This window comes from Paramormyrops kingsleyae, chromosome 19 (genome assembly GCF_048594095.1).
Source record: "Paramormyrops kingsleyae isolate MSU_618 chromosome 19, PKINGS_0.4, whole genome shotgun sequence".
Taxonomy (NCBI): Eukaryota; Metazoa; Chordata; class Actinopteri; order Osteoglossiformes; family Mormyridae; genus Paramormyrops; species Paramormyrops kingsleyae.
The window spans coordinates 30465615-30492492 of record NC_132815.1 but is presented as its reverse complement, the minus strand read 5'-3'; the positions used below and the strand labels follow the sequence as shown (position 1 = coordinate 30492492).

The window sequence follows — 26878 nt, the reverse complement described above, 5'->3', positions numbered from 1 at the left end:
ACCACCCCAACACCGACGTGCTCCCCCGTCCCAGGCCATACATGCAGACAAACAGAGCATGCATACTCACCGGATACACACATACGCACGCCCAACACGCACACCCTCACCAGATACACACACAGACACGCACGCCCACACGCACACACTCACCAGATACACACGCACAGACACGCACGCCCACACGCACACACACCAGATACACACATAGACACGCACGCCCACACGCACACACTCATCTCGAGGCCCAACAGCAGATGCCCTGGAATTGTCCAGTGGACGGCTCCAGAGGCTGTTCCCCCACCCCCCAGGTCGCAGGCTAGCGGCCCCCCGCCGAAGGCCGGCAGCCCCCCGCGGACGCTGCCGCCCCGCACCCGGGCCCACCAGCCAACACCCGCCGCCCCCGCCATCCCCCAACTCCCCCGGTCCGCCCACCACCCCCCTTGGTCAGTGGGAATGGGTGTGTGTGTGGAGCTAGGGTGCAGTTAAAATGTGGAGGGGACACAAGTGGGGGATGGATACCCCAGCCAGAGCTGCGGTCCTCCCCCCCCAGCCCCCACAGGCCCTCAATGTCTAAAGTGGAGTTAAAATAGAGGGGAAGGGAGCCGCGCTGTCCAGCTGTGGGCTGCTTTGGCAGCCGACCCAGGACTTGCACAGCTCCCCCCACCCTCCAATGCCCTATGTGAAAGAGTGGTGTGACATGAATGTATGTCTAAAGTGCAATTAAAATAATACAGAGGGGGGTGAGTGGCTAGTCACCCCCCCTTCCCTCTGTGTGATGCAGTGTGGTGTTGTGGGTGTGGTGTCTAAAGTGGAATTAAAAGAGATGGGGGGGTGACTAGCTGATCACCCCCCAGTACCTATATGGAGTGTGGTGTAGGTGGGTGTGGGCTGTAGGGGGCTGTGGGGGAATAGGTGGTAATGCAGCAGGGCAGCGGGCATCCAGCACGACGCGCCCGGATGCGCGGCGCCAACGCCCACGGGGGTGCTACCCCCCCCGCCGCAGCACCCCCGCCCCAACCCGAGGGGGGTATCTGGAGCCTCATCTGCGAAGGCCTCGCTGACGAGCCGCTCTCACACAAACACCTACACTCACCAGACAGACTGACCTGGGACCTATACCCTCCATACCCTGCCCCGGTGCCCTCCACCCAGAGGCCAGCATGCCCAGAGGCTCCCAGAGCGACACCCTAGTCAGTCCCACATGGGAAGGGGCGCCCAGGGGGAGACCGGCCCCCCCGGCACGGACGAGGCCCCCACCCCACTAACGGGCCCCCCGGAGCCCTGCGCCCCACCCCGCACCCACGAGGCCCTAGCCACCCGGCCAGGGCCGGCGCCCCCCGCCCAGGCCGCCAGGCCGCCAGGCCCCCCCCCGCGCCCACCGGGTAGACGCCCCCAGCCCCCCCCACCCCGCCAGCCCAGGGGCGACCCACAACCCCCAGCCCAGGAACCGCAGGCCCCCAGCCCCATGGAGCCACCGGCACCCACACCCCCCAGAGCCCCCCCACCATCCAAGGGACACAAGGAACAGCAAAGCCATGACCTCACACACCCACTAAGTGATGGAGTCAATTATTGGGGACCAGAGAGAGTTGAAATTGGCTAATTGATTCTTGGAGGAAGCAGACATTCGCTCCATACTAATGTGGTCCAACAAGAGACCTTTGTATTGATTAATACTCAAATTGTTTTTTGATTTCCAATTCACAAGAATAGTTTTCTTGGCGATGCACAAGGCGGTGAGAACCATTTGTGTTGCACTACCCTCCAGATCCATATTGCTTACATCGCCTAGCAAGCATAATCTCGGGGAGGCCGGAATATTATACCCTAAATACGTAGATAAGTCTTCGCATACCCTCTGCCAAAATAGGTGAACAGCTGTGCATTCCCACATGGCGTGCATATAATTGTCTGGTGCATTATTTGTGCAGTAAGGGCAGGTGTCGGATTCTATGAGGCCCATCTTGAACATCCTTTGTCCTGTGTAGTGTGTTCTATAGAGAGTCTTATATTGTATGAGTTGCAGATTGGGTTTTTTGGTCATTCTAAAAGTATTTAAACATATTTGTGTCCAGATGCTCTGGTCTATACTAATCGATAAATCAATTTCCCATTTTGAGGTTGGGAGAGATATTGAGTCGTTTAAATCTGACAATGATCTGTATATTTTTGACATTGTTTTAGGCGCATGGATTCTCAGTAGTTGGGTTACCTTTGTAGGTAATTGTAGATTTAATTCATCATGTCCGTATTTAACCCGCAGGATATATTTAAGTTGGTGGTACTCTAGAAACTTGCTTCTCTGAATATTGTACTGTGAAACAAGTTCTTCAAATGGAATAAATTGTCCATTTTGGATAATATGCTCTAGATACCGTATGCCTTTATCCCTCCATACAGTGAAATTTAACACTTTCTTGTTCAGTAGGATGTCTGGATTGTTCCAGATGGGCGTTCGTTGGCATGGGGTTAGCGAGGATTTGTTTAATTTAAGAAAGTCCCACCAGGCTGTCAGAGATGTTCTAATATTAATACTTAGGAAACATTTATGGTGTTTGATGCTAGAGCTGATAAATGGCAAATCGGAGATATCTAAATTATCACAGAACTCCTGTTCTACATTTAGCCATAGTCTGTCTAGCGGGCTAGGATTAATCCATTTCAAAACATATTGTAATCTATTTGCAAGAAAGTAGTAGTAAAAATTTGGCAAATCTAAACCTCCGCATTGTTTATTCTTTTGTAAGGTTTTTATACTAATTCTTGGTGGTTTATCCCGCCATAGAAATTTGGAAATGTGTGAATTTAATGAATTGAACCAGGCAGAAGAGGGTTTATAGGGGATCATTGAAAACAAATAGTAAATTTTGGGTAGTACCATCATTTTAATAGAGGCCACCCTCCCCATGAGTGATATGGGCTGGGTTTTCCACCGTATAAGATCGTCTTCTATTGTTTTAAGTAGTGGAGTAAAGTTTAATTTTTGCAGGTCTGACAGCCTGGGGGAAATATTTATACCTAAATATTTGATATTTCCTGATTGTAATGTAGTAGTTGGCGCATTTTGAAAATCGCAGTTTATAGGCAGGACTGTGGATTTTGACCAGTTGATGGAATACTCAGAGATTGATGAAAATCTTTCTATGACTGAAATTGTGTGAGATAGGGAGGATTGAGAGTTTGGAAGGAAAATTAATACATCATCTGCATAAAGACTTATCTTATGAAGCTCATTTTTAATTTGAATACCTGTAATATCTCTATTTTGTCTTATCATGGCTGCTAGAGGTTCAATAAAAATAGCGAAGAGAGAGGGGGAGAGTGGGCAGCCTTGTCTAGTACCCCTCTGGAGAAGAAAGCTTGGTGAAGTTTGGTCGTTTGTCCTGACTGATGCATTAGGAGAGCTATATAGAATTTTAATCCAGTTAATAAAAGATGATCCAAACCCAAATTTATTTAGTGCTGCAATAAGAAATTTCCAATTTACCCTGTCAAAAACAGTTTCTTCTCTTCAGCAATTGAACTAATTGACAAGTCCTCTGACCCCCAGTGACAGTCCCTGCCTCCAACCCTCCCCCACTGACTCACGCACACAGATTTTTGCGCATCTGTTCATATTTTGCAATCACATGCTATTTCAATACTAATACCTCATTAATATCTCTATACTTAACAGAATAGAATGAAATTAACATTAACTGCATCTTCATTGGTTCGGTGCATTGTGGATTGGGTGGCGGCCAAGGGAGGCCCTGGCGGTCCGATCCCCGGCTGACAAAACTGGCTTGCGGGACATGGAATGTCACCTCTCTGGTGGGGAAGGAGCCTGAGCTTGTGCGTGAGGTTGAGAGGTATGGACTAGATATAGTCGGGCTCACCTCAACACATAGCTTGGGTTCTGGAACCAATCTCCTGGAGAGGGGCTGGACGCTCTTTTACTCTGGAGTTGCGGCGGGTGAGCAACGCCGGGCTGGGGTAGGGCTATTGGTGGCCCCACAGCTCGGTGCATTAACATCGGAGTTTACCCCAGTGAACGAGAGGGCTGTTTCCCTGCGCCTTCGGGTCGGGGATAGGTCTCTGACTGTCATCTGCGCTTATGCGCCGAATGTCAGTTCGGAGTACCCGGCCTTCTTGGATTCCCTTAGCGGTATGCTATTTGGTGTGCCGCGGGGGGATTCCATCGTTTTGCTGGGGGACTTCAACGCTCACGTGGGCAATGACAGTGTGACCTGGAAGGGGGTGATTGGGAGGAACGGCCTCCCTGATCTGAATCCGAGTGGTGTTCAGTTATTGGACTTCTGTGCAATGCATGGTTTGTCCATAACGAACACCATGTTCGAGCATAAGGGTGTCCATAAGTGGACATGGTACGAACATGCCCGGGGCTACAGGTCGATGATCGATTTTATAATCGTATCAACTGATCTGCGGCCCTCTGTCTTGGACACTCGGGTAAAGAGAGGGGCAGAGCTGTCAACTGATCACCACCTGGTGATGAGTTGGCTCAGGTGGCGGGGGAGGAAGCCGGTCAGACCTGGTAGGCCCAAGCGTATAGTGAGGGTCTGCTGGGAACGTTTGGCAGAGGCTCCTGTTCGCTGGAGCTTTAACTCGTGCCTCCGGCAGAATTCCGACTGCATGCCGGGGGAGGTAGGGGACATTGAGTCCGAATGGACACTGTTCCGGACCTCTATTGTGGAAGCGGCCGTATGGAGCTGTGGCTGCAGGGTGGTCGGTGCCTGTCGTGGCGGTAACCCCCGTACCCGATGGTGGACACCAGAGGTGAGGGGGGCCGTGAAGCTGAAGAAGGAGGCTTACCGGGAATTATTAGCCCGGGGGTCTCCGGAGGCAGCTGACGGGTACCGGCGGGCCAGGCGGAACGCGACTCGGGCGGTCACAGAAGCAAAAACCCGGGTGTGGGAGGAGTTCGGTGAGGCCATGGAAAGTGACTTTCGGTCGGCCTCAAAAAGGTTCTGGCAAACCATACGGAGTATCAGGAGGGGGAAGCAGCTCCTGGTTCCTACTATTTATAGTGGGGGGGGGGGGGGCTGTTGACCTCATCTGGGGACATCATCCGGAGGTGGAAGGAATACTTTGAGGACCTCCTCAACCCTGCCTCCGATACATCTACGCATACTGCCTTTGAGACATCTGAGGGCGTAGAGCCCGAGGGTGCTGGGGGCTGAGGCTGAGGTGGCCGCGGCGGTTAAACAACTCCGTGGTGGCCGGGCCCCGGGGGTGGACGAGATCCGCCCGGAGTACCTGAAGGCTCTAGATGTTGTGGGGCTGTCGTGGCTGACACGCCTTCTCAACAGTGCGTGGAGGTCAGGGGCAGTGCCGCTGGATTGGCAGACCGGGGTGGTGGTCCCCTTATTTAAGAAAGGGGACCGGAGGGTGTGTTCCAACTACAGGGGGATCACACTTCTCAGCCTCCCTGGGAAGGTCTATTCCAGGGTACTGGAGAGGAGGGTGAGATCGATAGTCGAATCTCGGATTCAGGAGGAACAATGCGGTTTTCGTCCTGGTCGTGGAACACTGGACCAGCTTTATACCCTTGCAGGGGTACTGGAGGGGGCCTGGGAGTTTGCCTATCCAGTCTACATGTGTTTTGTGGATTTGGAAAAGGCTTACGACCGGGTTCCCCGAGGTGCTCTGTGGGGGGTGCTTCGGGAGTATGGGGTCCGGGGTCCGCTGTTGTGGGCGATCCGGTCCCTGTACGAACGGAGCAGAAGCTTGGTCCGCATTGCCGCCAATAAGTCGGACGTGTTCCAGGTGCGTGTTGGGCTCCGCCAGGGCTGCCCTTTGTCATCGGTCCTGTTTATCATATTTATGGACAGGATTTCTAGGCGCAGCCAAGGCGTCGAGGGTGTCCAGTTTGGTGACCTCAGGATTGCCTCGCTGCTTTTTGCAGACGATGTCGTCCTGTTGGCTTCATCTGCTGGGGATCTCCAGCAGCCACTGGGGCGGTTCGCAGTCGAGTGCGAAGCGGCAGGGATGAGGATTAGCACCTCCAAGTCCGAGACCATGGTTCTCAGCCGGAAACGGGTGGTTTGCCCTCTTCGGGTTGGGGAAGACGTACTGCCTCAAGTGGAGGAGTTTAAGTATCTCGGGGTCTTGTTCACGAGTGAGGGTAGGCGGGATCGGGAGTTGGATAGACGGATCGGAGCGGCGTCTGCAGTTCTGCAGGCGCTTAACCGATCCGTCGTGGCTAAGAAAGAACTGAGCCAAAAAGCCAAACTCTCGATCTATTGGTCCATCTTTGTCCCTACCCTCACCTATGGTCATGAGCTATGGGTAATGACCGAAAGAACGAGATCGCGAATACAAGTGGCCGAAATGAGGTTTCTCCGCAGGGTGTCTGGGCTCTCCCTTAGGGATAGGATGAGAAGTTCGGATATCCGGGAGGGCCTCGGAGTAGAACCGCTGCTTCTTCACGTCGAAAGGAGCCAGTTGAGGTGGTTTGGACATCTGGTGCGGATGCCTCCAGTGCGGCTACCCGGAGAGGTTTTCCGTGCCTGTCCTACAGGGAGGAGGCCCCGAGGCAGGCCCAGGACTCGCTGGAGGGATTATATCTCTCGGCTGGCCTGGGAACGCCTCGGTGTCCCCCCCGAGGAGCTGGTGGGGTTAGCTGGGGAGAGGGAGGCCTGGGTGCCTCTACTGAAGCTGCTACCCCCGCGACCCGAACCCCGGACAAGCGGAAGATGATGGATGGATGGATGCATCTTCATAATTCCTTCATATACCATTCAGTGCACCTTTTTGATGCATTTATAGAAAATTTATAAGCAGCATGTAAATATGCCTTAGCTTTAATATACATTAGCAAACATAATATTCTAATCATGTAATGTATATTAAAGCTGCTAAGGTATGTTAAGATGTTAAGGTATACTTCCATGCTGCTTATGAATGTTCAATAAATGCATCAAAAAGGTGCACTGAATGTTCTATGAATCTTTTGTAAGGGCATTATGGAACAGCAGTTAATGTAACAAAAATATTGAATATTGTAGAGCTTTTGCTATATAGTTTTTTGATTCTTTGTTTCTTAATACTTGTTGCTTTTATTACTCACTGTAGTTTTTTTTTTTTTTGTATGGAGCACTACCATACCAAAGAAAACTTCCTGAAAGAAAACCCAAATATACATTTAATACGGCACCACATCTAATTTCACCTTAGCTAATTGCTTTAAGGAAGTTAAAACCTGGATGGCGGAAAACTTCTCATCACTAAATGCTCAGAAAACCAAGGTTCTGTTGTTTGGAGGCAGGTCTGCAGGTAGGAATTTTATTATCTCTGCCCTCCACTCCAAAGGGCTGATCTTTTCCCTCAACAGCTCAGCCCGTAACCTAGGTGTCATGTAAGTGCATTATCAAAGGTGTGTTTCCTACAGCTACACATCACCAAACTGCAACGATTTCTTACTATTCAAGACACAGAGAAATTGATACATGCCTTTGTATACAGTAGGTTAGACTACTGTAATGCTCTGTCACCTGGTAGCACACACTGCACACTAAATACCTTGCAGCATATTCAAAACGCAGCAACTTGAATTGTCACCAGGAGCAGGAAATTTGAACACATAACCCCTGTTCTTAGTTCCCTGCACTGGCTTCCTGTTAAGTTTAGAGCCGACTTCAAAGTTCTCCTACTTAAATATAAGGCACTTAAAGGTCTAGCTCCTGCCTACCTGACAGAAATTCTTCAAGTTTTCAAGCCGCGTCGTCCATTCAGATCACAGAATGAAGGTTTCCTTGTCGTTCCACACATAAATAAAGTGAGAGTGGGCGGTAAAGCATTCTGCTATAGGGCCCCTATATTGTGGAATGGTCTACCAGCCTATGTTTGGGATGCCGATTCGGTCTTTAAATCTCGACTGACGACCCATTACTTCAGTTTAGTTAACCCGCAACCTAACACAACATAAATATGGCTGTTGGTGCTGCTGTACACATCTTTTTATCTACTATGCTTGTCCATTTATGTGTCAATGCATGTTCTGACCATACATGCTCTCTGCCTTCCCACATGTCTGTTTTCAGTAATGTCAGTATGCCCAGTTGACCTTGGACCTCCAGAAGTTTTTTTAATCTTTACTTGGGAGTTTTTGGTTCCTCTCCTCCGTTGTCTTCTGGCTTTCTTTATTTAATTTCTTTTCTTCCTTTTTCCTGTTCCATAGATCTCTCTAATTATGTTTTATGTATCACAACACATCCATGTAAACTCTGTTGTGAAAGGCGCTATATAAAAATAAATTGAATGAATTGAATAGATTCAACATGCTTGGCAATAAACTAAATTCTGATGATCTTCTCTGCCGTTATCATTCCCTGAGGGTTTCCAGTTTCCTGATGGGCTTCTGTGGGAGAACAGAATTGAATCCTGAACTACAGTCTACAAACAGCACTGAGATGTATTTGTTCTTGTGTTCCAGGTGGGTCAGGAGTGCTAGGCAAACCTGAAGGAATCTAGTGAGATGGGGAGGCAGCCTTGAAATGGACTATGATTTAGTCACAAGTCATTTAGTCCTGTCACTGCTGACTTGTTTTGGTAGATGAATGATTGTGGCTGTTTTGAGGGGTGAAGGCCTGACAGCCTAGCTCAGAGAAATGTAGAAGAAGTAGATCTGCCAGTTAGCATTTATATTCCCTGAGCATGACAGGGAATGTTTTAGGGCCCAAAGGCTTTGCACTGATCCACTTCGGTGGACAGATGGAGGTCTTGATCATTGGGAAGAGAGGTGCTTTTTTGCACTTGCACATCATCGTGGGTGTGAAAGTGTCTATGAAAGTCCGGAAGAAAGGCGGAAGAGGGTCACTGCTGGCTGTGGATCCTTTGTGCATACCTCCTCTTGGCCATTCTGTTGGCATGAATCAGGGCACTCCTTGCTGCTTTGTAGGCTATGATGTGAGCATTCAGCAGAGCTCAGACTTCATTCGTTAGCTGGGGTTTCTGGTTGGCATGTACAGGTGCTCAGAGACTGACGATGCAGTTACCTTCCAATGAACCCCTCGTAAGTGGAAAATATCATAAGCAAAATACGAATATGATATGGCAAATGAATAAGTAAATAAATAACTACTATCACTGGATAAGTAAAAAAAAATATTACTGTAACAGTATCAATATTTATTATAAGTAAATGGATATAAGTTTATTTGATTAAACACACACAAAAAAAATGTTGAACACTGCATGAGATATTTCTAGTCAAGACTGCTACAGAGATTGGACTCATGACTGGGTGGATACTGCCATCACCCGGCATCAGTAGAAAGTATCGTATGGCATATCACTAGCCTGGGAAGAGATCAATATTCAAAGCTGGCTACTGAATGTGCCTGAATTACTATCACACCATCATAAAGTTGAAATATTGTAAGTCAAGCCATCGTAAATGAAGGAGCAGCAAAGCAGTCATGTGTCTGTATACTGATGTACAGACACTGAGACAGTGACATCCTCTGTATATTAGATGATGTAACTGATGTAGCTGATGTGTACTTCTCCAAAACTTGTGTTCTGACAATCACTTGTCATTCAAAACAGTCAGAAGTGTTGACCTCCAGAAGTGTAGAACCTCCTGGTCACACTCTAATCTTCTTCAAAACCTGTTTTCCCCTATCTGAGTAATGGCTTGTATGCTGGATTTAGGATCACAGAGAGGGAATCGGAAGATCCAAGGCAGGGGCGGGGTGTCACTTTGTATGCAGACTGATAGTTTAGACCAGGAGTATTCAACTAAAATTTAAAGAGGCCCAGTTAGAGAAAATTTCTTGAAGCAAAGGTCCGGAAGCTCATAAGGTCTAACTGTCTAGTGTGATATATATTTAAGTAGCCTATTAGTTGTATCAACATTGCATGTAATCAATACCTGACTGTCAAATCAAATTAATTCAGTACAATTCAAAAACTTTTTGACAATATTTATTGCCATGTAACACAGAACTTTTGCCAGTTGGCTGGAGTGAGATTTTCAAGTCGAGATGTCTGCACACATGGTACATGCATACAAGGTAAGATTTCGCATAAATCTTATCCGCAAAGGGCCGGTGTGTATGCGGGTTTTCGCTGCAACTCCCTAATTAGATTACTAATTAGAGGACTGATTGGCTGAAGAGTCCTCACACCTGGGTTTGAACAGCTGACCTACAGGTTATCCCAAAAACCTGCATACACACCGGCCCTTTGCGGATGAGATTGGCCACCCCTGTACTAAGGGCAGAAAGATGGATGGAGCAGCTGGTCTGTTGCGTTAGCTGTTAACTTGATGTGGATGCCTGCTGGTTTGCCTTACTTCTGTTTTCTCTCTCACCGTTTGCGGCACTTCTTTTTAATAATAATAAATAATAATAATAAATTTAATTTGTAATGCACTTTACATTTTACAGAGAAAATCTTAAAGCACATACAGACAATGAGAGAACATTACTTTAAAAACAGCAAAAATGGGCCTCTGCTTTAGGGCCTCGTGCAGTAATCCAAGGCATCGTAGCGGATGGGTTATCGGTGAAGTCAGATAGTGACAAATACAAATTCTTCAAATTTGTTTTTAAATAATCTCTATTGTGCTTATTTGGCTTTTGGCATGTTTTGACTAAGATGTACATTAAATAGAATTTGCTGTTTTCAGTTACTCAGTAAAAGCTGCTGCATTTGTTCATGGTGCCATCAAAGTGGCACAAGTGAACAGGCAGTGTAACCAACAGTTTAGCTAAAAATGGGTAGCGTTTTACTAATTAGTGCCCGTAAAATGAGCATGATTTAATCTGAGGGGACAGTCATGGGGATAGCGTACCTGAGGAGTGATGGTTGAAGTAGGTGAGCCGGGGCTGCTCAGAGCCCAGCAGATTCAGGCTGCCATCTAGGTTCAGGGGTCGGATCTGGGGTGGAGGAAAAGGGGCAGCTTAGAAGCTGCATGGTGAGCACACGCGGACATGCACTGTGACACCCACCTTCCTGAGAGAGAGCGTCTGCACCCACTCCATGCTGTTGATATCAAAGATATCAATGCCGTAGTCACTGTACACGCTCAGGTAGGATAGGTTAGAGCCTGGAATGGGAGGAAGATACCATGAGCAAAATGTCACAGGCAGACAGAGAGACATTTGGGCTGTGCTGAATATTGATATGGCATTGTGTCTTCATTCCGATATGTGCATCATACAGCTGCTGCATAATCGATACAACATGAACGAGCAGAAAAACAGTCCTTATAGGATTTTGCGATTCTGCAAATGTAGAAATGAATGTAAAATCAAAATGTAAGAGCTTGAAATTTTTCAAATTTACTGCAGCAAGGAATGGTCGAATCAACATACCACTTGCATTTGGACTATAACATCACCTCAGCATGGATTACATGGACCACTAATTACAGTAAAACCTTGGATTGCGAGTAACTTGGTTTGCGAGTGTTTTGCAAGACGAGCAAATTTAAAAAATAAATTTTAACCTGATAAACGAGCGAGGTCCTGCAATATGAGTGTTACATATACACTTTGTCTGCCTAGCGTCACGTGATCACAACTCAGCCAAAGGTTTCTTCTCCCTTTCGATGCAGGATTGTAAGTAATCGTCTCCCATGCTCGGCCTCAGTCAGTGTGCCTCACACGTATAGTCAAAATTTAGTATAAAAGCACCACCCGAATAAGGGCATAGCAGTGCAAAGGATTAATCTGTTTAACAACACATTTATGCGAAATCGAAAAGGAGGCAAAAGCAGATGTCATCGGATAGGTTCCTTGTTAAAGTCGCACAAAAAGAAAAAGATTCCAGTGAGCCAACAGATAGCAGTGATTCCGTTAGTTAAAGTGAAAGTCGTCCTACAAAATAACCCTCCTCTTCTCCTCTCTCTCGTCTCCCTCACACCATCCACAATTCTTTTCAAAGGTAAAGTGCAAGTTAATTTGTTTTATGTATTTTTACTTTATATTTTGTATTAATCATTTTAATATTAATATTTTTGGGTTGTGGAACGAATCATCTGAGTTTCCATTATTTCTAATAGCAAAATTCGCTTTGATATACAAGTGCTTTGGATTACAAGCACGTTTCCAGAATGAATTATGCTCGCAATCCGAGGTTTTACTGCATTATAAAAACCTGACACTTACTCCCCATCATCAAATCATAAAACATCAAATTTACAAAAACCTGTGAATGCAATAATAATAAAAAAAAACTAAAAATACCAGAAGTCTTACTTATGGTTAAGGTTAGGGCTGGGTAGTGGTTAAGGTTGTTAGAATTGGGATTAGGGTTATGCCCGTAGAAATGAAAGTTAGAGATACTAATTAATATGACTGAGCCCATGGTTCTTGAACAGACAGATACGTATGCAGACATGCATGCAGTCACAAACAGAAACACAGACTGACACAGACAGACACGCATGCAGACAGACAGACAGACACGCACGCAGACAGACAGACACACATGCACACAGACAGACACAGACAAATATGCAGACAGAGACATAGACAAACACGTACGCAGAGACATAGGCAGACAGAGACACTGACAAACAAGCAAGCAGACAGAGACACTGACAGACACATAGGCAGACAGAGACAGACACATACACAGAGACACAGACAGTCATGCACGCAGACACACAGACACGCATGCAAACAGACACTGACAGACACAGACCGAGACACTGATAGACACAGACAGAGACACTGACAGACGTGCACACACACACGCACGCAGGCAGACACACACGTAAAACAGAGATACTGACAGACACGCAGATAGAGACACTGACAAACACGCACAGAGAGAAAGACACTGACCCCAATGGCAAACACAGAGGTACGTACAGCAGGCAAGGGGTGTGGCCGGCCACATGAGCTCCTGGGTGCGGGAGCGGCGACCCTGTCGGTCCACATAGATGCCCAGCTGGCTGAAGCAGAGCAGCACCTCGTTGGCGCCCACAGGGGTGGCGTGCAGTGCATCCAGAGACTGCTGGCTCAGGAAGGACAGCGACGGGTCAGTGGGGCCCACCAGGCTAACGGGTGAGGACTCCCCCTGCAGGGCAAGCAGGGCAAAGCCGGACGGGTAGCCCACGCAGATGCGCTCGTGCACCATGCCCAGCCACTGCACCACACCCGGCATTTGCACCTCCCAGAGGCGGCGGTGGTGCGGCCTGCCACGTGTCACCTCGTAGCAAAGCAACTGGCGCTTGACAGCGGCCAGCAGACAGGCAGGGCCCCCAGGCCGCAGCTCACCGGTGGTCAGCACCTGGCAGCCCTTGGTTTCAGCCAGCTTGACATCGTGTACCCCCTCCACACCCTCCAGCACCTCCCAGGGGTAGAAGTGCACGTGGCGGTAGCGGCCGCACAACAGTATCACCAAGTTCTCCTTGGGGATCAACTCGATCTGCTGCACCTTCCTACAGTCCGTCGCTCGTACGATCACTGGGGACACAGACGGAAGATGGGGGGTGGGGGCAGTCAAGTGGGGCAATTACAGGGAAGCCCAGTGGATGAGGCCCAATCATGACAAAGACACTCAATAACAGGTAAACGACCATCAGGCTTTGATCCCCGCTGGGCCATGGTGACACTCTCAGGAGAACCGGATATCACTCCACAGGCTGGGGTTGAGTGAATGGTCTTAATCATCAACAATGCCCTTCATTTTGGATGGGGGACTTCTTAAAAAATAAATCTGTGTCTGTAGCTGTCCTTTCATGTGCCACCACTATGTGGCACTGCTTCAACCTTCATTCAACTTGTCACAAAAAGATAACACATACAGATCTTCATCTTTTGTTGGTACTTAAGTAGTAATAGGATCTGTGAAACACTTCGAATTGTCACTTTCTCAAGGCCTCTGCGGCTACCCTTTTCTTTGCCACCACTTTTGGTGCAATGTCACAAAAATCCAGATGTTCACCCAAACAGTGTGTCTGCAAAGTTTGACAGATTCTTCAGATATTTAGAAAGACTGTGCTAATGGTATCAAGTGTCTGAGGTGGCAGATCTGTCCCAGAACCATATGTATTCTCCCTCCAGGTAACACACCAAACCTTACCATCCCTGGTGACCTCGATGACAAACAAGCCTTCCTCTGTGCCCAAGGCCACTCGTTCTCTGTCTGGGGGGGGGACACAAGACCAAGGTCAGAGCAACAGAGCAATCAACTTTCCCAGGAAACCTTCAATGCCCTCTGATCCAGGGTCATAACCTCGACCACCTAACACCCTGTGGCTGTGTCTGAATTCAGGAGCTACATCCTTCTAAAGCTGTAGACTGGATTTTGTCACAATGGCATGACAAGGCTGACCCACTTCGAAGGGTCCTTCAAATGCAGCCTAGAAATGCATCCTTCTTTTGCCGAGTTGCAAAGGATCCTCCCAATGGATTCTTTACACCTCAACATATCCCAAGATTGCAGGATGCAGCCTTCAATTCAGACACAGCCTCTTCCCCAACTGTGCGCAGCTTGTACTGACCTGTGAGCAATCGTGGGAACCACAAAGCCCGTAAATACCCGGATTCAGACTTGGGAACCATGCAGCCTGTAGTGTCCCAGGAACAGACGTGGGAACCACGTAACCTGTATTATCCTGGGATCAGATCTGGGAACCCGCACAGCCTGTATTGACCCTGGATCAGACCTCGGAACCACGCAGCTCGTACTAACCTGGGATCAGACCGGGGTACCAGCACAGCCCGTACTGACCCGGGATCAGACCGGGGTACCTGCGCAGCCCATACTGACCCGGGTTCAGACCTGGTTGCACACACAGCCCATCATAACCTAGGATCAGACCTGGTTACCCGCGCAGCCCGTACTAACCCAGGATCAGCCCTGGGTACCTGCGCAGCCTGTACTAACCCAGGATCAGACCTGGGTACCCACGTAGCCCGTACTGACCCGGGATCAGACCTGAGCCCCTGTAGCTCACCCAGGATGGCAGCGGATAATGTCATCTTAATGGCAGGCAGGCCACTGTCGTAGGCCTCGCTCAGCAGGTACACAGAACGTTCTGGGGGCTGGTTCTTTTGCACGATGGTCTTCAAACCCTCCAGGATGCCCACCCACTTCCTCTTCTCAGCCTCGCTCTCCACCAGCACCAGCAATGAGGCCGTGCGTGCCGGTGAGTTCAGCAGCGATGATGTAACCTGGGGCAGAGGGTTAGGCCACCATGTTAAAAAATAATAATAATAATAATAATAATCGATACTTTATTGATCCCCTTGGGGAAATTGTCTTTACGCCTCCCTCCACTTTTTCATAGAATAAGTTGTCCGCGAAGGGCAGCCACCCGTACTGAGTAAATGCACGGTGCACCCACGGCGTTAACAGGATGGCGTGCCCGTATTTTCAAAGAGATGGTGCATGACGGAAAAGCTGATACATGCAGGGAGAAGAACTTACCCTGAATATGCAGGGGACGTCCTTCCGTGTTGCGTGGATGACATCTGAGTCCAGCACCGAGCTTACAGAGAAGGCCTCGTCTCTGAAAATCAGGGGAGCGAGGTTGAGATGCATGCAGCCCCCACTTCTTGAAAATGGGGGGGTCTTGCTGCAGGACACTCACCTGAGGTCGAGCACCTGGTTGGCCACCACACCAGGCTGTGTTGATTTGCCCTCAGGGACCTCGTACAGGAAGAGCTTGCAGTCGCAAAGTACGGCATAGACTCTCTGCCAGCCCCTCCGCACGCCTGACGGCTTAGGGATCTGCCGGGGGGCTCACATTACTAATCGGGCCTCAATGAGAATAATTAAACTGTACTTATGGTTAGACAGGTCTTAGCTACATGGGGCAGGCTGGGTGTTTTCACTTCTGGGACACTACTGTGTTGCAAAAACACTTATTAGGAAATAACCGCAGCATCTCATAGGGACACTGGCCCAATTTCGCAGGAGCTGCTCACTGCCTGGCCGGCCTGCCCCTTTCTCTCTGGTGATGGGTAGAAGCGCGTGTATTAAGCAGGAGGTGAAAGACACCCAACAGGCCAAGATAGCCATTGCCCAGCGATTTAAATGTGAACGATGTATGGCTCGGCCTCCAAGGGATGCCCCAGGGTCGACATAGCGGAGGGTTTACCCTAACGAAGCCCCTGTAGGCTGTGCCAATGCCCCGGTGCATGTCAATGCCCAGTGGCCTCTTCGCCTGCTCCAGGGGGATGGGGCACACCTGTGGGGCGTAGTCCTTGCAGGAGACGTGGCAGATGAAGGAGCACACTGAGGGCCAAGGGTGGGGGGAAGGCAAGCAGACAGTCAGCTGGTGTGTGAAGATGGTGCTGAGATGCTGCAACCTAACTGCCTGCTGGGCTTGCATGCTCATTCTCATTTAAAATGAATGTGAATTAACCTGGACTGCTTAAGACAAATGGCATGAATAAGCAGCTCACATAACCATATTAAAATGCTGGTATGACCTGAAGAAAATACTGGGTACAGTGTGTGCCTCAGAGCTCTTAATTCACTCTGAATGGGGGGATACTGTGTCCAACGGTGAGGGGGCGGAGGGGGTCTTACCCTCACAGGCGTAACCCTGGCGGATCAAGCCAACCATCAGAGAGCTGCAGTGGGAGCACTGGGTGGGACTGGAGAAGGTCTTTATACTCAGCTGGTGAGCACTGAGCTGAAACACAGACACAGACTCAAGGGGGTAGACATGCTCTGGACGATGCAGACTAAGGCCTGCAGTATGGCAGCTTAACAAGTGCATCACTCAGAGGCCACGTGCATTATGGGAGGAGAGGCTTACCATTGGGGAGACCGGCACAGGGCCAACTGGGGGTGTTTTGAGCTGTTCCTGTCAGAGGTAGGATTTTAAAGTATCATCACTTTGGTAACACCAGGTTCAGATGCAGCATCAATATCAGCTATTATAGGTGCACCGAGCAGAAGTGTAACGTGGTGCAGGTAACTTGATAACTAACAGTCCTAACAGGGCTTTCAGTGTGCCCAGATCACTCAGCCACCACTCCAAGGCCAGAATGAGCATGTGGATCCACCAGGTGACACAATAAAACAAACACCTACGTTTTGTTCTCGAGCCGAAGTGGGTGAGAAGGAAATTTCCTGCTTCTGGAGCGTGGATTCAAGCTCAGGTGTGGAGCTGGTCTAGAGCACAGGAGCAGAGGGCATAAGGTCAAGTTATACCAGAGTGAAGCTAAGAGGCAGAGCTACAGGCTGTCAGAGGAAGGGGAACATCTTCATGGCTTCATCTTGATAGGACACAACCAGATGGTCACACTACACAACATTAAAATTAAACTCCCAGTCTACTTTTTCCTTAAGTATACACTGTTTAATTTTCATAGATACAGTTGTGCTCAAAAGTTTACATACCCTGGCAGAATTTGTGATGTTTTGGCCATTTTTCAGAGAATATGAATGATAACACAATAACCTCTCTGTCACTCGTGGTTAGTGGTTGGGTGAAGCCATTTATTATCAAACAATTGTGTTTGCCTTTTTTACATCATAATGACAACAGAAAATACCCAAATGACCCCGATCAAAAGTTTACATACCCTGGAAATTTTGGCATGATAACATAGACACAGGTTGACACACACAGGTGTAAATGACTACTAAAGGTAACCATCCTCACCTGTGATCTGTTTGCTTGTAATTAGTGGGTGTGTATAAAAAGTCAGTGAGTTTCTAGGCTCCTGATATGAGTCATCCAGTGTTGCACTGATTTTTGTTGGATTCCGAGCCATGGGGAAAGCAAAAGAATTATCAAAGGATCTGCGGGAGAAGGATGTTGAACTTCATAAAACAGGAAAAGGATATAAAAAGATTTCCAAGCAATTAAGAATGCCAGTCAGCAGTGTTCAGACCCTAATTAAGAAGTGGAAAATGAGGGATTCTGTTGAAACCAAACCACGATCAGGTAGACCAACAAAACTTTCAGCCACAACTGCCAGGAAAATTGTTCGGGATGCAAAGAAAAACCCACAAATAACTTCAGCTGACATACAGGAGTCTCTGAAAAAAAGTGGTGTGGATGTATCAAGATGCACAATAAGGAGGCACTTGAAGAAAAATGGGCTGCATGGTCGAGTGGCCAGAAGAAAGCCATTACTGCACAAATGCCACAAAATAGCTCACTTACAATATGCCAAACAGCACCGAGACAAGCCTCAAAACTTCTGGAACAAAGTTATTTGGAGTGATGAGACTAAAATTGAACTTTTTGGCCACAACCATAAACGTTACATTTGGAGAGGACTCAACAATGCCCATGATGAAAAGTACACCATCCCTACTGTGAAACACGGAGGTGGATCGCTGATGTTTTGGGGGTGTGTGAGCTACACAGGCACAGGGAACTTGGCCAGAATTGATGGCAAGATGAATGCAGCACATTATCAAAAAATACTGGAGGAACATTTGCACTCATCAGCTCGGAAGCTGCGCATGAGACGCTCTTGGACATTCCAACATGACAACGATCCAAAGCACAAGGCCAAGTCAACTTGTCAATGGCTACAGCAGAAAAAAGTGAAGGTTCTGGAATGGCCATCTCAGTCTCCTGACCTCAATATCATTGAGCCACTTTGGGGAGATCTCAAACGTGCAGTTCATGCAAGACAGCCCAAGAATGTACAGGAACTGGAGACATTTTGCCAAGAAGAATGGGCAGCTTTACCATCTGAGAAGATAAAGTGTCTCATCCACAACTATCACAAAAGACTTCAGGCTGTCATTGATGCTAAAGGAGGCAATACAAGGTATTAAGAACTAGGTTATGTAAACTTTTGATCGGGGTCATTTGGGTATTTTCTGTTGTCATTATGATGTAAAAAAGGCAAACACAATTGTTTGATAATAAATGGCTTCACCCAACCATTAACCACGAGTGACAGAGAGGTTATTGTGTTATCATTCATATTCTCTGAAAAATGGCCAAAACATCACAAATTCTGCCAGGGTATGTAAACTTTTGAGCACAACTGTATTAAATGAAAGTAATGAGCCTTCATTACATTGGGTAGCTTTATTCCCATATTTGGTATTGCACTTCAGTCAGACTAATTGAGGAACTGTGTCTGACAGTATAGTTTGGCTTGTTTCTTGGCTGACTGGACAAAGATATCAAACACATCCATCCACAGGCAGACTGTGATTCACAGAGAGGTCTATTTCATTAATGATTAGTCACTGCCTACTTCTGTCTGCACATTTTCTCTGTGTGTGTGTGTGTGTGTGTGTGTGTGTGTGTTTGTGTGGATTAGGTTTATATTACATTGTGCTTTGGGGGGCTTTTTCAGGTCCCCACAAAGATCTGTCAATATAATCAAAAAACTAAAAATGCCAGAAGTCTTTGGTTTGGTTACTTATGGTTAAGGTTAGGGCTGGGTAGGGGTTAAGGTTGTCATGTTGGGATTACAGTTTTCCCCATAGAAATGAATGGAGAGTCCCCACAAAGATATAACTGCAAACCTGTGTGTGTGTGTGTGCATATGGGACATGTTTGTACAGTTACTTTATCCTAGATGCCAGCAGAGATAAGGAGCACAGAGTCCTTTTATGGTAAGAGATTATGGGACCCCAACTCCTGATCTGAAAAAATACAGACAGCACATTAAGTATCCTTCCATGGACAAAAGCACATTGGATAACTGCTACACCACATTAAAAGACACCTATTGTGCAGTCTCCCGTGCTGCTTTTGGACACTCTGACCACTGTATGGTACACCTCTCCTACTTACAAGCAGAAGCTAAAATCTGCAAAGCCAGTGGTCAAGACGGTGAGGATATTGACCAGGGAGGCTAAGCTCAAACTATAGGACTGCTTTGACTGCACTGACTGGAGTGTTTTTGAGACTGCAGCTACCGACCTGCACCATCTCACTGACACGGCGACATCCTACATCAGTTTCTGTGAGGACGTGTGTGTGCCAACTAAAACTTTCCACTTATACAGCAACAATAAAGCCTGGTTTACAGCCAAACTCAGGCAAGTTCGTTGGGAGAAAGAGGAAGCCGACAGAAGTGGGGACAGAATTCTGTACAACCAGGCAAGGATCACACTGACAAAGGACATCAGAATAGCAAAGAGGTGCTACTCTCAAAATCTGGAAAATAGGTTTTCAGGTAACGATCCTCCATCGGTGTGGAGAGGCCTACAGGACATCACTATCTACGGAAGACCACCCCCCCCCCCCCCCAACACTGCAGAGTATTATCAACTGGCCAACGGTCTGAATGTGCATTACTGCAGGTTCGACAAACCAACTTTCACACCCCACCCTCTCTGACTGCATCATACAACTAGCACCCCCTGTCATCCCCTCACCCCCCACACTGTCACACCTCTGCCAATCAGGATCTGTGAAGAAGACGTGAATCAGCTCTTCAGAAGACAGAAGAGCAGGAAGGGACCAGGTCCAGATGGCATGTCACCCTCCTGCCTTAAAGTATGCGCTGACCAGCTGGCCCCCATCTTCACACAGATCTTCAACAGATCCTTGGAGCTGTGCAAAGTCTCCTTCTCCTTCAAGCACTCCACAATCATCCTGGTCCCTAAGAAACCCTCTATCATAGGGTTAAACGACTGCAGGCCTATGGCCCTGACGTCTGTGGTCAGGAAATCCCTTGAGAGACTGTTGAAGGACATCACAGGCCCCCTGCTAGACCCTCAACAGTTTGCATAACGGGCAAATAGGTCAGCAGAGGATACAGTCAACATGGGACTGCACTACATACTGCAACACCTTGACTCCCCAGGAACATATGCTAGGGTCCTGTTTGTGGAATTTAACTCGCCGTGTAACACCATTGTCTCAGAAGGTCTCCACTCCAAAATCACCCAGCTGACTGTACCAGCCCCCATCTGCCAGTGGATCACAAACTTTATGCCAGACAGGAAGCAGCAGGTAAGGGTGGGGAAAATCACATCCAGCACCCAGACGATCAGCACTGGGCCCCCCAGGGGTGTTTCCTCTCCCCTCTGCTCTTCACCCACTACACAAATGACTGCACCTCAGGGGATCCATCTGATATAAACTCCTAAAGTTCGCAGACAACATGACGGTCATCGGCCTCATCGGGACAGTGATGGGTCTGCATACAGATGGGGAGGCTGAACAGCTGGCCCTCTCGTGCAGTCAGAACAACTTGGAGATCAATTCATTTAAAATGGTGGAGATGATAGTAGACTTCCAAAGGTGCCCCCCAGTACTGTCCCCCATCAGGAACTAAAGTGGGCGACCAACATAGACACAATTGTCAAAAATAATCCAGACATAATCCAAGAAAAAATACTCCACAATGATCCAGTCTGTTCTCTGCATGTCCATCACTGTCTGGTTTGGTTCTGCCACCAAGAAGGACAGGAAAAATCTACAACAGACAGTCAGGACTGCAGGAAAAATCACTGGTGCTGACTTGTACATGTCCAGAGTCAGGAAACAGGTAGAATCACTGCAGACCCATCACACCCTGGTCACAACCTGTTTGAACTCCTTCCCTCTGGCATGGCACTACAGAGCACTGTATGCCAAAACAACCACACACAAAGTTTTTTTTCCATGGGCCATCACTCTGATGAACACTTAAGTGTAAAGGACAAGTCTTATGCAGTATCTGCTGTCACCAAGCATTGCACTCATATCATACCTGTCAAGATTTGGATTTGAAAATAAGGGAAATTTTCCGGCACCCACCGTGAGCCACCCCACCACCCCAACCAAGCTCCAGTATCCCTTACATTTTAAGACAGGTGTACAAGAAATCTAAAATAAAATATTTTATTTTCATTACACATTTTCTTTTAATTTCTCATGTTCACTCGTGGCTCTCTGGCATTCACTAATGACTTATTATACAGATTTGTTGCAGACTTTGTATCATAAGAACATAAGAACATAAGAAATTTACAAACGAGAGGAGGCCATTCGGCCCATCAAGCTCGTTTGGGGAGAACTTAACTAATAGCTCAGAGTTGTTAAAATCTTATCTAGCTCTGATTTAAAGGAACCCATGGTTTTAGCTTCCACTACACTAGCAGGAAGACTATTCCATACTCTAACTACACGCTGTGTAAAGAAGTGCTTCCTCAAATTTCTTTTAAAATGTTCTCCCGCTAATTTCCACTTATGGCCACGAGTTCTAGTATTTAGACTAATATTGAAATAGTCATTTGGCTGAACAGCATCCAGACCCGTTAGAATCTTATAGACCTGAATCATATCCCCCCTTAGTCTCCTTTGCTCAAGGCTAAACAGATTCAGTTCCGCTAACCTCTCCTCATAAGACATTCCTCTAAGACCAGGAATCATTCTCGTAGCTCTTCGTTGCACCTTTTCTAAGGCAGCAATGTCCTTCTTGAGGTATGGTGACCAAACCTGCACACAGTATTCTAGGTGGGGTCTTACCAAGGAATTATATAAGTGTAACATCACCTCCCTTGACTTAAACTCCACACATCTAGAGATATAACCCAACATTCTGTTCGCCTTTTTTATTGCTTCCCCACACTGGCGAGAGTGGGACATGGAAGCATCAACATACATACCGAGATCTTTCTCGTAATCAGCTACCTTTATTTCAGTGGAACCCATAAAATATCTGTACTTTATATTTCTGCTCCTTGCATGGATTACCTTACATTTATCTGTGTTAAATTTCATCTGCCAAGTATCAGCCCATTCGCTAATTAAATCCAGATCCCGTTGAAGCCTCTCTGCTGCTAGATTAGTATCTGCTACACCGCCCACCTTGGTGTCGTCTGCAAATTTAACCAGTTTACTGTATGTATTTGTGTCAATATCATTAATGTAAATTAGGAACAATAGTGGACCTAAAATTGAACCCTGTGGTACCCCACTATGAATGGAGGCCCACTGTGACATTGTGCCTCTAATAACTACTCGCTGCTTTCTGTCAGTTAGCCAGTTTTTGATCCAAGCTGCCACAGTTCCTAAAATCCCTGCAGCTTTAAGCTTTTTAGCAAGAGCCGTTTGTGGGGGACAACATCAAAGGCCTTCTGGAAAACTAAGTAAATCACATCATAGGCCTTTTTGTGATCAATTTCACTTGTAGCTTCCTCAAAGAACTCAAGTAGATTTGTTAAACCTCTCCTAAGTCCATGTTGGCTATCCTTTATAATGTTATTTGCATCTAGGTAATCTACCATTTTCACTTGAATTATAGCTTCCATTATTTTTCCAGTAATGCTAGTTAAACTGATTGGCCTATAGTTTGCTGGATTACTTCTATCGCCTTTTTTGAATATGGGTGTTATATTAGCATGCTTCCAATCTGATGGTACCACACCTGCAGATAATGATTTCTGGAATATTAAAGTTAAAGGTTAGCTAATAATATCCCTCATCTCTTTTAAGACTATAGGTAAGATGCCATCAGGCCCCTGCGATTTATTTATTTTGAGTTTAGCTAGGCTTAGTACCACATCAGCCTCAGTTATACATATATTGGTCATAGACGATGCTGTATTCGTATTAATTGGTGGTAAGTTACTTGTGTTCTCTATTGTGAACACCCTTGAAAAATAATCATTAAACTCATTTACTATATCAATTTCGTTATCAATTATAAGTCCCTTACTATCCTGCAAATTATTGATTTCAGCTTTTAGTGCTCTCTTGGAGTTAAAATATTGGAAGAAACCTTTACTGTCATGCTTAGCCTCTAATGCAATTTTTCTTTCTACATCCCTCTTGGATAGCCTAATGTCATTTTTTAACTCTGCCTGTAGACTTAGATACTCCTGCTTAATTTTGAAATCATTAGTTATTTTCCAATTGTGGAACAGAGGCCTTTTCCTCCTGACTTTATTCTTAATTTCCTTAGTAAACCACCTTGGTTGTCGTTTCCTAGATTTAGTTTTGCTGGAAACAGGTATGAAGTCCTCTTGCACTTGCAACAATGTGCTTTTGAAAAATTCCCATGCCTCTTCAACCGTTTTGCTATTTAACTCTGTCCAGTTTACAGTTTCTAATTTCCATCTCATACCATTAAAGTTAGCCTTCCTAACACTGTATACTTTTAATTTCGACTTTGCTCTTCGGACACTAAAATTAACCTCGAATTTAACCATGTTATGATCACTACCGTACAATGGGTCTAAAACCTCTAATTTTCCAATCCTATCCTGGTTATTACAGAAAACGAGATCAAGAAGGGCTTCTCCCCTGGTAGGAGTATTAACAAACTGAGTAAAAAAACAATCCTGTACTAATTCCACCATCTCAAGTTCATTTACAGAAGAGCCAGAGACTGTGTCCCACTGTATCCCAGGTAAATTAAAATCACCCATAACCACCACATCATTTTTATTACTCATAATCCTGATATCATCATATAATATTCTGCTTTCCTCTACAGCTACATTAGGTGCTCTATAACAAACCCCGACAATTAGGCCATTTGAATCTTTAGCATCAAGTTTTATCCATACAGCTTCTGAATTTTTATTTTTATCAGTGAGATCCCTTGCCGGCAAGTTTTCTTTTACGTATACTGCAACACCACCTCCCTTCTTGCCTATCCGATCTCTGCGGAACAACGTATAACCATCCATATTATATTCATCACCATCATTGTCACTCATCCATGTTTCAGTTATGTCGTAATTGTCTGAAGAAATTAAAGCCTCTAAGTCATTAATTTTGTTTCTATCCTTGTTGAAGTCGTCACAGAAGATGAAAGTAACGTACGTTGTTTTTGGCACACAGTATTGCCATTTTAACCTCCGCATTTATGACCTGGTTAATGTTGTAAATGACCTGCAGACTACTGCAGGTGGCAGTTCTCGTGAGGCTACTGACAGTTCAGTTTGGAGAGGCAGAGGAATTTTTTTTAAATGATATTATAATACGGGAGGTCGGCGGGAAAGAGGGGTAAAATATGGTAGTTTCCCGGCCAAAACAGGAGACTTAACAGCTATGTTATATATAGCAACCAGCATCTTGCACCATGCACCTTTGCACTATGTCGTTCTGGCTTAAGTCTCTTATGTACATACTGTATTAAATTTTTTGATGTCCTGTTTTTTCTGTTGTTGTATGTTTAAGTACACCAAGAGCAATGACATATTACTTATATGCAAAAACATAGTTGGCCAATTAAAGCTGATTCAGATTCTAATTCTGATTTATAATCATGGTCTCCTCTGAATTACAGCTTAAATATCAACTATGTATATAAAGTGTTTTTATAAACAATAGTAGTAACAAGCATGACAATTCCTGCTGCAGAAAGAGCAAGGAACACCTGACGCAGCCTCAGAGTTCAGGTTTAACTAAACCACTATCCAGGGACTAGCCAGCAGCAGGTGGTGTGTACTACAGCCTGAAGTCCCATTTGGAAAGTGAGGCAGTGTATGTTCTGGCAACATGTCAGGCCTGGGTGACATGACACAGACAGACAGACAGACAGACAGACAGTGAGTGAGTGAGTGAGTGAGTGAGTGAGTGAGTGAGTGAGTGACTGACTGACTGACTGACTGACTGACTGACTGACTGACAGACAGACAGACAGACAGACAGACAGAGATAGAGACAGAGACAGAGACAGAGACAGAGACAGAGACAGATGCCAAGCTCCAGGGATGGCCTGACCTTAAATGACAGGCTGCTGGTCACTGGAGAAGTATTGAAATACTCAAATATGGACCCCGGGAATTCGTGAAGCTTTAATCCTACATGGAAAAAATGTATACTGCAGTCAGATGCCTTATTTTCTCAGTGAAAAACAAAGAACATCCACTCATCAATCCATCCATACATACATAGTAGGGATATCACATGAGTATTTGAAATGAAAGTTCTTTGCAGAGAGCTTCTCAGAATAAGCTGCCATCACTGTGGCCGCAGACAGCAGTAGCTTACCTCGGCTCACCCCGGAACGGCTCTCCTCTAGCTCCTTCCTCAGAGCCTCCAGCTGCTCTGCCATCTCGCGGATCTTAGTCTCTGAGTCCTTCAGCTTGCTGGGGGAAAGGAGCAGACAGGCAAGGCCGCGATCAGACTCAGGATAAGGGCAGGCTGGGGGAGCCTATACTTCCACAGAGAGGTCAGACTGAGAGCAGACAGGCAAGGCCGCGATCAGGCTCAGGATAAGGGCAGGCTGGGGGAGCCTATACCTCCACAGAGAGGTCAGACTGAGAGCAGACAGGCAAGGCCGCGATCAGGCTCAGGATAAGGGCAGCCTGGGGGAGCCTATACCTCCACAGAGAGGTCAGACTGAGAGCAGACAGGCAAGGCCGCGGTCAGTCAGGCTCAGGAAAAGGGCAGGCTGGGGGAGCCTGCACCCCCATAGGAAGGTCAGACTAAGAACAGACAGGCAAGGCTGTGGTCAGGCTCAGGATATGGGCAGGCTGGGGGAGCCTGCACCCTCACAGGGAGGTCAGAAAGAGACCAGAGGCCGTGATTGTGCTGCCCATCTGCTCATCCACAGACTTATAGAGACACTTGAATGGTTTTGTTTCTTCAAAACTGCTTCTAAGGTGGGGCCCCGCCAGGAGTGGATGTCCTGACCTGAAGCCCACCTACAGAGGCAGACTGATTGGCTGGCGGTGGTCCCTTACTGACCTCTCCAAGGAGATGTTTGTGGCCTTGACCTTGCGCAGATCCTCCTGCACTAGCTGCTTGGCCCGGATCTCTGCGTCCAGTGCAGACTGCAGTTCCAGCCGAGCCGACATGTCCAGCTTCTGGCTGCGCCGCACCTTCCACAGTGGGTCCTGGTGGGGACACGGAGGCTGCGATAGTGGGGGTGCTACTGAGGAATTCTGATACTGCTAGTGATCTTGTGAGAGTCCCGCTCTGGGTTGGCGTGTGGCCTGGGTAAACCTGACATTTGCTGAGGGTGCAGACCAAATGTCGTTTTTATTACAAAGAAATCTAGGCTCTTTTTCAGATGGGAGCAGCAGG

The 26878-nt window shown here is 46.9% G+C and overlaps 1 protein-coding gene across 5 annotated transcripts in view; it reads right to left on the bottom strand.

Annotated features, from left to right (window-relative positions):
* The window catches only part of LOC111840283 (serine/threonine-protein kinase MRCK beta-like), a 94157-nt gene that overhangs the window by 6914 nt on the left and 60365 nt on the right, over positions 1 to 26878 (bottom strand). For 2 of the 5 annotated variants that reach the window (XM_072702884.1, XM_072702885.1), the window contains exons 18-31: positions 26540 to 26688; positions 25841 to 25938; positions 25571 to 25650; positions 17014 to 17094; positions 16736 to 16783; positions 16504 to 16609; positions 16070 to 16206; positions 15560 to 15699; positions 15397 to 15478; positions 14924 to 15140; positions 14047 to 14109; positions 12831 to 13427; positions 10962 to 11059; positions 10805 to 10889 (exon numbers count right to left, since the gene is read on the bottom strand). In XM_072702884.1, the coding sequence (XP_072558985.1) occupies positions 10805 to 10889; positions 10962 to 11059; positions 12831 to 13427; positions 14047 to 14109; positions 14924 to 15140; positions 15397 to 15478; positions 15560 to 15699; positions 16070 to 16206; positions 16504 to 16609; positions 16736 to 16783; positions 17014 to 17094; positions 25571 to 25650; positions 25841 to 25938; positions 26540 to 26688 (1981 nt within the window). Of the gene's footprint in view, positions 1 to 9917; positions 10336 to 10804; positions 10890 to 10961; positions 11060 to 12830; positions 13428 to 14046; positions 14110 to 14923; positions 15141 to 15396; positions 15479 to 15559; positions 15700 to 16069; positions 16207 to 16503; positions 16610 to 16735; positions 16784 to 17013; positions 17095 to 25570; positions 25651 to 25840; positions 25939 to 26539; positions 26689 to 26878 lie in introns of those variants that run through there. The other 3 variants (XM_072702886.1, XM_023804933.2, XM_072702887.1) reach the window with 3 other exon arrangements.